The following is a 9,796-nucleotide window of genomic DNA, read 5'->3' on the forward strand; positions in this document are numbered from 1 at the left end:
AAGCAAACAGGGTACAATGACTTGCCCAGGATCACACAGGTAGTAAGTGTCTGAGGCTAGATTTGAACTCAGGTCTTCTTGACTCCAGGCCCAGCATTCTACCCATCTAGCTGCCCTATTTTTTAAACAAGGTTGATGAAAGAACTAGTTTTACTTGATTATGCTTCTATAAGGGATTTTTTCCCCCTCAGTAGAGGGAGAGGAAGAGAACAAAATTTTATTCATTAAAAAAATTAAGTTAGGTCTAATTGAATTCTAGGGACTGGAAGTTGCAATACTATGGTTGACTTTGACCATCTTGAAGTAAAGGAGGCAAGAGTTTGTCGATGCTGTACAAGTCACTGTCCAGCTGCTATGTGGAACAGCGAATTAGAGTCTGAGGCTAAGAGTCGGGAAGACCCACTTCCTGAGTCCAAATATGGCCTCTGACACTTTCTAGCTGTGTGACCCTGAGCAAGTCACTTAATCTTGTTTGCCTCAGTTTCCTCATCTGTAAAATGGGCTAAAGAGGGAAATGACAAACCATTCTAGTATCTTTGCCAAGAAAACCCCAAATGTCATTACAAGGAGTAGGACATGACTAAAAAGAACTGAATAATAAGTTACTGTCACTGCCTATCAATATCCTATGGGACATAGTGACTCGGTTCTGAGTGCAAGTCTAGATTTCAATGAACTAAGCAAGCAGTACTGTACTACCATAAAGTAACAACTGAACTGCACAGTCATGGAAAAGTCAATGCTAAAGCCTATAACTGGCTTTGCCACAGTCTGGAAAAAGGTAGGGTTTGTAAATCAAGATAGGCTGTAAGCGCAACATCTGTCAGTTTGGTGGAGGTTTGAGATGAATCCGGTTTTTTTCTTGTAAATTAGCCTAAATGTATCTTAGGAAAACTACAAATTTATTCCTGTCTGTAGATAATAAGGAATAAAAGTAACAATCACTTATAGCCAACCTCAGAATCAGGACCTATCAACTTCATATGACAGAATCACTCTTGGCCCCTTGAGTACTTTGCTAGACATCTAAAAGGGAGATTTATTTAGAAAAGAAACATCAGCTGTGACAGAAAAACATTTCCACATTTATGTAGCCAAGTAGACTTTAATTACAGCAGACAGCAAATCCATATAAAATGAGTGATTACAGAAACTACCAATTTAGACCACCCATATCAGTATGTGTGCAAAACACAAAACCAAAAATACATTAAATACTGTAAATGATGGTAGAAGGCAATACAGTATGCAAGAAGATATATTGAAACACTGTCAAAGAAGCCATAAAGCTACCTTGTTTAGCCATTCACTTGATTAAATTTAACTCTAAATTTAGAGTCTATTATAGTGTTTGAAAATGATGTTTCCTTAATGCTATTGTGAATGGTCTTGTGGACAAGCACTAAGTTTAATATGACATACCACAACATAATACACATAATCATCACTTTGTTAAATGAAATTCAAGCAATATCAACCACAAGTTAGAAATACCCAGGATAACCAAATTCCTAATGGAATTATGGTGACATGTTGAAATTCAACTACAAAGCACAAACTTCCACTCTTATCTAGCTATTGACAGCACTGCATGTGAGGTGAAGTTCTCTGTTGTTTTTGACATCAGTACCCTCATTTACTAGGCAGAAGTTGCATTTAAAAAAACACAACAAAATCCAACAAACATGCCCTTTCAACGTTTTCTTTGTTGTAAATGGGCATTTCACATTGATCTACTCAGACGCAGAACACAAGCTATGGTACAGAACTGCTATAACAGCAAGATGATCGAGTGACCAGTCCTTATCAAACAGCAGTGAGTCTCAGATTTCCATTCACATGGGGTTGTCTGAATGTAGCCAATGGGCACTCGTTACTGTTTAGTTACAATTAGAGCTAAACTGCCCTAAGAGTGCAGAAATCCATTTCATGCTTCCCCTCTTCTTCCAGATAACACTTGATGTTAGAAAAGTTGACCCTTGTTCAAAAAACCCACCTCAGGAATGATGAGAAATAGATAACATGAGAGTTAAATGCAGTCTTGGCTAATTCTTCCTTGATGCTTGGACTCAAGAATGAAGTATTTACATAAAATTACATAATAGTGCAAAATTTTGATTGTCCAGTATCTCGAGAGACTTCAAGTTTGTTTTTATCTCTTACTAATATGGCCTCGTTTCCATACTGTGAATACCACATGCTCCGGCTCCTACTCAAGTAAGTCCCAGGGGGTACAGATTCCAACTTTTGCTGCTGTTGTTGCCAGATAAGCAGGGAGGTGTCCCTGTAACGGAGCCGGGCATAGCCCTCAGACAAAGCCTTCTCAGCTAGAGGTACTCGCCCATTCATTCCTCCTTCTAATTTAAGAGAATCTGTTACTTCCCCTGGGTTTTTCCGTACCTGGGTTACTTCACCGCAGACCACAAATACCAAAGACCATTCACTTATTTCATGAAACCAGGTAATCAGGATCCCTGGATTCTTGGGCTTGAAGGTTCCTTGTTTATCTGCAATTAGAAGTCACTTGCAAATATGTTTACATCTTACTTGTAGACAAATATCCCCATGACAAGGGCTGGATCATGAGAGTGAAAAATGGGACACAGTTTGTCCTTTGTAAGAAAAAGCAGCTACAGATTGTTATCAATATCAAAGACCTAACTACATGCAACAAATACAATGTATCAAAATAATTGGGCCCTGGCCACAGTCTTTTTGCTATAATGGCATACAGTGTATTATGAACACTGTTAAAAATATATCAGCTATGAGATCATTCCCTGATTGGTCAGTACCTTTAAGTAATGCTGAAACTCATCTTAAGTTATTTCCAGGGATGTATCTGATCTCACTAAAAACAAATACATTTTACAACCTGAAACTAAATAAGCTCCTGATACAACTCAACCCAAGTTTATCCAAAGGTCTGCTGTTACCGTCACACATCAATGTTTCATTCCATATGGTGGATTTGGAACTGACTTTTCCTTTACAATAAAAACATCTTCAGAGGCTAATGACTTTTTTTTTCCAAGATGATCCTTTCCCTAAAAGGAAATTAAAATTCCCATCATGTAGGTGAAGGAAAATTGGTACATTTCTGCAATCATGGAGTCATTTACAGTGTCCCCTCTATCTCATCCTTGTCTAGTATTCCCTCCTCTCATTTTCCCCATTTTTCTATTCCTTGTCTTCTTAAGGTTCTTGACTCCCCCATTTCCACACTACTTGTACACATAAGTCGTTGTGTCCCTATCCTCTATATTCCATTTCCCCATTCCCTGTGTTCATCTCTCCAATCCCCATGCTCCTTCATTGCTCAGCATTTGCAGCTTGCCCACCTGTAATGGGAATGCAAATTTGGAAGATCTTCCCTGCCCCTAGGCTAAAGTGCACCTGAAGCCTAGGGTGGGAGGCTTGTTTTTCAGTAGATAATTCTTGATTGGCCAGTGAATCAATAAGGTTGTTACATTCTCTGAGCCAGGGGAAGGCTATATAAGCCCTGATGTGTAGCTTTGTTTTGGGACTCACTTTGAGAAGTGTTCTGTGATTTGATCTGAATTATGGGAAGCCGTTGTTGAGAGTCCCCCGGCTTTGAAAAACCCAGATGTGGAAACCCAGATGTTGACTGGGTAGGGATGTAATGGTTGGACAGTTTGGAAAGCTGTCTACTTGATCTGTTAATGTCTTGATAATTCTGTCTGTATATTTTGAAGTTTGGGGTGCTGACCTTTTCCCCCTGAACAAGGTAAACGATATATGTCTGACTGATTAAAAGTAAGGTTGTTAACCCATTTTGAGTTGCTTTCCTTTAACAAAGCAGATCCAAGAACCTGTATGGGCAGCAAACCCTGAGGACGCGCTTGGGGTGCTTGCTGCTACACCACCCCATCTCCTTGCCCATCTCCTCATCTCCTGTCTCTTTCCTACCCCTGTATCTTCATTCTCAACCTCTTTGTTAAATAGAATCACAGACCTATAGCTGCAAAGAACCTTAGGGGACATCTAGTCTAACTCCCTCATTTTTCAGAGAAGGCACTGGAAACTCAGAGAGGGAGGGGGAGGGACATGTGCCATGGTCACAAAAGGTGTGTCAGCAATGAGATCTGAAATGCTGTCCTCTAACTCCAGATCCTGTGCTCCTACTCTATCACAGTTTCCCATTGTTTCTATAATTCGTATGCTCATCTCCCATATGTCACCTATCCTTCTAATCAATTCAACAAATATTTATTAAGTTCCTACTATGTTGAATATACTTTGTTAAGGCACTTGGAACATAATGACAAAAACTAGTGTCTTCTCTCAAAGAGTTGACATTTTACTGAGGGGACAAAGCATGTATTTAAATAAGTAAATACAAAGTAATTTCAAGAGAGAGAGAGAGTGTTAATAACAGGAGGGATCAGGACAGATCACTAAGTCATGCTTTGAAGGATGCTAGAGATTTGATAAGGTGGAAATGAGGAGGAAAATGTAGAGGATCCAGATATAGACGACCCCCTGTGCAAACGAAGTGAAAAAGGTCCTGTATGGAGAACAGGTAGCTGGTTAGTGTGACTAGAATGGAGAACTGATGAACAGTAATATGAAATAAAAGTAGAACGGGAGATAAGAGTCATATTGTGGGGGGTGGGGGTAGGAGGGGGAGACTTTAAAACATCAGTCCAGAAGAATTTGCATTTTATTCTGGAGCCACTAGGAAGCTCTTGTGGTTTTTACATAAGGAAGTGACAGGGTCAGAGCTGTGGTTTAGGATTTTAGGTTTTGGCTAAAGGGCAGAGAGGGAAAAGCCTGGAAGTACCGGAGCCAATTAGGAGGTTGTTATACTAGCCCAAAGGAGAGGTGTTAAGGGCCTGAGACAGAGGAGAGAATGGAATGGGAGACATGCTGGGGAGGAGGGATAATAAACAGACTTGGTAACTGATTGGATGGAGGGTAATGAGGAAGAGGTGACGATTAAAGGTTGCAAATCTGGGTTATGGAAGGATGGTAGTGCCCTCAATAGAAGTGGGGAAGTTAGAAGAGAGGCAAGTTTAGCCAAAATATAAGGAGTCCTGTTGAGGACATCGAGGTGGAGATGCCCACGGGATAATCAGCTGGGGAGGTCCAGCAGCTAGATGGTGATGCTGGACTGGCAATCAAGGGAGAGATCAGGTATGTGGGTATGTAGATGCCGGGGTCATCTGCACTCAGATTTAAGTGAAGCCACGGGAGTTAAGGAGGTGAGAAGAAGAGAGATGACGAGAAAAGAGAGGAAGAGAGGAAGGGAGGAGAGGAGTTGGAGAGGAAAGGAGAAGAGGAGAGCGAAGAGAAGAGGGGGGAGGTAAGGAAAAGAGAGGGGGAGAAAGGAGAGGAGGAAAGGGGAGGCAAAGAGAGGAGATGAGATAAGAAGGGAGGGCAGGGAAGGGAAAGGGGGAAGGAGACGGAGAAGGGAGGAGAATCGAGGGGGGAGAGATAGAGGAGGGGGGAAGGGAGGAGAGGAGAAAGGAGAGTAAGGGAATAGAAGAGGGGAGAGGAGGGGTAAGGGAGGGGAAAGGAGGAAGATCGAGGGGGAGTGGAGGAGAGGAAGGGGGAGGTGATGAAAGAAAGGGAGGGAAGGAGAGGAAAGGGAAAGAAGAGGGGAGGAAGGGGAAGAGACGAGAAGGAAGATGGAGGGGGGGAGGAGAGGAAGGGGAGGGGAGAGAAGGGACAAGGGGAAAGGGGGGGGGGGGGCTCGGGCCCAGGCCTGAGGCGGAGAGCTGCCCCTAACGTCCCCATCCCCCACATGGACCCCCCCACCCCCCGCCACCCCCGCCCAACCCTAGGAAACTTCCCATCTCTAGTGCGCCTCTTGAGTCCCGCCTCCGAAGACCCTTCACTCACCCTCGCGGCTCTGGGCTGCGCCCCCGCGGGGCCCTCCCAAGGCCCGGCCAGGGCCAGGATTAGGCGGCCGTCACTCGCCACTCCGTCCCCATAGCAACGCGGCAGCGTCGGCGGGCGCAGGCATTTGAAGCGGAGCGCCGAGCACAGAGGAGAGATAAGAGCCTAGAGCTATCGATCGATAATTTCTTTCCTTGGACCTGGGAGGAGATGGAGGAGGTAGAGTCATTGCAGGTCTTGAGGCAGACAAGGTGGACTGGCTCTTCTGGGAGGAGGGGCGCTATTACTGGAGTTCTAGGAGGCTGGGGTGGGGGAGCAGTGGCTGAGAAGACAGATACACAATATTTACAGCGGGAAGAGATCATATCGTTCAGTCCTGTCAGACTCTTCGTGACGCCCTTTGGGGTTCTCTTGACAAAGGTACTGGTTTGCCACTTCCTTCTCCAGCTTTTTACAGATGAGGAAACTGAGGCAAGCAGCGTTAAGCTACTTGACATGGGTCACACAGTAGTAAGTGTCTGAAGTCGGATTTGAACTCAGGTCTTCCAGGCCTGGCCACTCTATCCACAGCGCCACTCAGCTGCGAAGAAGAGACCCTAAATATGATCTAGTCCCCATGTTACAGACGGGGAAGTTGAGAACGGAAGAGGGCTTTGATCACACAGGCCGAGCAGAGAGCTGGTCCCAAGACTGGAAGCTAAAGGCAGCATTCTCAGGGACCCCTAAGGGAGAAAGAAAAGTTTACATTATAATTGAGATACTAGTACGAGAGAAATTTGGGAAAGTCTAAAATAATCTACAAACTTTAGGTGTTTATTTTTATTAGTGTGAGTAGTACAACTGAAGAATGGAAGGATCCGGGAAAGACTGGAGAGACCCTCTTGAGGATCACAGAATTCAGAGTTTAAAGAGCCTTTAGACCTCATCATCTAGGACAGGGTGCTTCCCGGCCTCAGGGGGTACACTGTCAGAGACTACAAGGGTCTCTTACACTCTTAAGGGACTACACTCTTAAAAATTGTCGAGGACCCCAAAGAGGTTTTGTTTATGTGGATTTTATTGATATTTACTGCATTGGAAAGAAAAATAAAATTTAAAAATGATTCATTTTAAAATAACAAGCCTATTATATATCAACCAAAATACTTTTATGAAAAATAAACATTTTACAAAATAAAAAAATTAGTGAGAAGACTGGCATTATTTTACATATTTTCCCAAATCTCTTTAATGTCTGGGCTGGTAGCAGATATCTAGATTTCTTATATCTGCCTCTGTATTCAATTTGTTGTAATATGTTGTTTTGGTTGAAATATATGAAGAAAATCCAGCCTCACAAAGATATATAGCCAGTAAAGGAAGGAATATTTTACTAGGCAAATAAACGTCTTAGCATTGTTATGAAAATATCCTGTGAATGGGTCTCAGAGATTCTCTGGGGATTCTCCTTTGACCACTCCGCGAACAGCTGATTCAGTACAACCCACTGGTTATACAGAAGTGAAAACTGAATCCCAGAAAGGGAAAGGGACATTCCTCTTCAGAGAGGTGATACTAGATGATAATACAGTTAGGTGAATTTTAAATTAACTGAATGACTGCAACCAAAGATTAATCATTAATGGTTTCATGTCAATTTAGAATACAGTGTCAGTGGGCCCAAAGATGTGAATGACCCTATGCTTTAAAAAACAAACCATTTTTAATCAAGGATTTGGATTTAAAAATATGGATAGTATGCTCATCCATTTGCAAAGGACAAAGCCAGAAGCGGCAGCTACTACTTTGGGATACAAAGGTACAAAATAGACTAAAACATGGGGGCTGAATCTAATGGATTACAATAGGGATAAATGTAAAAAAGTGGGTTTGAATCACAATTACAAGATGGGGAAACCCTGGATAGATAGTATGTTTTCTGAAAAAGACCTGGGGGGTATTTAGTGTTCTTGTGTTTCAGAGGATGAGAAGAGTACCCAGTACTAGATGAGGTGTCTTTCAGGAGGGTACCAGGTTTCAAGTAGTGTGTTAAGGTGGAAAGAGTATGAAATAAAGAGACAGAGGATGAAGAGAAGTTTGTTAACATTAGAGCAAGGTGAGTGAAGAGAACCAGGAGAACATTGTATACAATAACAGCAACATTGTGCAATGAGCCACTATGATAGACTTAGTTCTTCTCAGCAGTAACAGTGATCCAAGACAATTCCAGAAGCTCATGATGGAAAATGTTATACACATCCAGAGTGTGGAGTCTGAAGGAGTCTGTCCAATTAAGTAGGTTCAGGATCCATGTGAATGGAATACTCGGAACTTCAAAAGATCCGATATAGTTTATTTAGAATATAGGTGAATGGGAAGGAAACCGGAGATAACAGAGTAAAAGTCTTAGGAATAGTAAAATAAGAGCAATTATGATTAATATATATATATATATACACACATATTTACAATCATCATCGATGCAGGGAAGCACCAACACCTGACCACACAAACTGGGGAATCCTGGGTACAACCATCAGGGTCCCAATCAGGGGTCCGAGGCAGGACGTCTCCTCCATGGGTGAGATTCCAATTTGGGGTCTGAATCTTACAGTTTAAGTAGTGTCTATAACATATAACTCTGAGATTCTGTAATTTTTGTGATTTCCCTGAGGTGCCCATGGTGACCTAATAAAACATAGACACTTATCTCCACACACAAAGTGCATGACTCTGCCTCCTGAGGTTCCATACCCCACTCTGGACAGGGAATGCCCTCCCTCTTCTACTCTGCCCATCTTGCACATCCTTCAAGGCATAGGGTCCAATTCAATTAATTAAAAAAAATGTACTCTGTGTTGGTCACTGTTCTAGGAACTAATAATACAAAGGTGAAAAACAACATTGCCTGCCCTCAAGAAGTTTATAATTTAATAGTCTTTAGCCCTAACTACATATTAAATAATGTGTAAAGTCACAAAGAAATCTAATTCTAAATATGCTCTAGCAGAGACCAAAGAAGGGCACTAGATTGAATAATGATCAAGAAATTCAAAGGGAAACAATAGTACTTTCCTCCATGCAGCTCAAAGATATCCAGAAACCATGTGTTCTAGAAGGGGCGGTCTCACCAGGGAATCCAGTATGAGTTCAGGTAAACAGGCCTTAAGTTGGCAACAATGCTCTGACCAGGGTTGTTGAAGATGAGGGGAGGGGGAAGGAGAGGGGACTGGAAGAGCATAATGCCTTAACCTGGAATGCCCCAGGAGAGCCAGAAACCTGAGGCACTCTAAACAGGGATGCTTCTAGGGGAAGGCAGGTTGGAAGACCACAGAGCTCTGATTAAGAATACTAAATTTTACCTCTTTTTTTTTTGAGGGAAAGGGGAAGTGAAACCTAGTGGGAAGGGCCCAAAAAGAAAACAAAGTCAGGACAAAAAAAATGTCCCTATCATACCATCCAAGAGTATAAAAGCAATAGAGCCTGTATCTAGCATAAAATCTCAAGCCAGGAACTGAGGCTGGTAATATGAGTAAACAAAAAAATGTACCAAACAGAATGTAATTCCTTATCATCAAGGAGATAATGAGAAGTGTTGTTTTCCTACTGAGAAGACGGACTAAAGGAACGTGGTAGATGGAAACTTTGTAAGTCAACAGGGGAAGCCTGATAACTTTTGCTTCCCAAGCAGAGGAGAGAGGAACAAGGCAAATATGCTCTAGCAGTAAGCTGATAGAAAGGATAATCACTGAGAGAGACCATGAATACAATCTAATCTTCAACAGTTGGAACCTTGTCTGGCTCAACAAGTTCATTTAAGGAGTGTCGGTCGGCCTGCACAAAATTTGCCGTTTATCTGGATTACTTGATTACCACAATGGTGAAATTACTCTTCATACCTTCACTCATCTTTTCCACCTCATGCTGCATGGCCAACAGAGTTTCCTCTTCTTTT

General features: G+C 42.3%; 1 protein-coding gene across 1 annotated transcript; it reads right to left on the bottom strand.

The window, feature by feature from the left end:
• Window positions 1-1,085: 1,085 nt before the first annotated feature.
• Window positions 1,086-6,009, bottom strand: BRD3OS (BRD3 opposite strand). Its single transcript, XM_069069238.1, has 2 exons — window positions 5,866-6,009; window positions 1,086-3,047 (listed from the first exon to the last, which is right to left on the bottom strand). The coding sequence occupies exon 2, from the start codon at window positions 2,347-2,349 to the stop codon at window positions 2,095-2,097; it is 255 nt and encodes an 84-aa protein (XP_068925339.1). The 5' UTR covers window positions 2,350-3,047; window positions 5,866-6,009; the 3' UTR covers window positions 1,086-2,094.
• Window positions 6,010-9,796: the final 3,787 nt, after the last annotated feature.

Source organism: Petaurus breviceps, unplaced genomic scaffold (assembly GCF_028583685.1).
Source record: "Petaurus breviceps papuanus isolate PSGF00001 unplaced genomic scaffold, PetGlider_PUasm1.0 90779, whole genome shotgun sequence".
Lineage (NCBI taxonomy): Eukaryota > Metazoa > Chordata > Mammalia > Diprotodontia > Petauridae > Petaurus > Petaurus breviceps.

What these genes read in the sequence shown, in the direction of transcription:
- BRD3OS (XM_069069238.1), bottom strand. Translation starts at nt 2,349, where the DNA reads ATGAATGGGCGAGTACCTCTAGCTGAGAAGGCTTTGTCTGAGGGCTAT.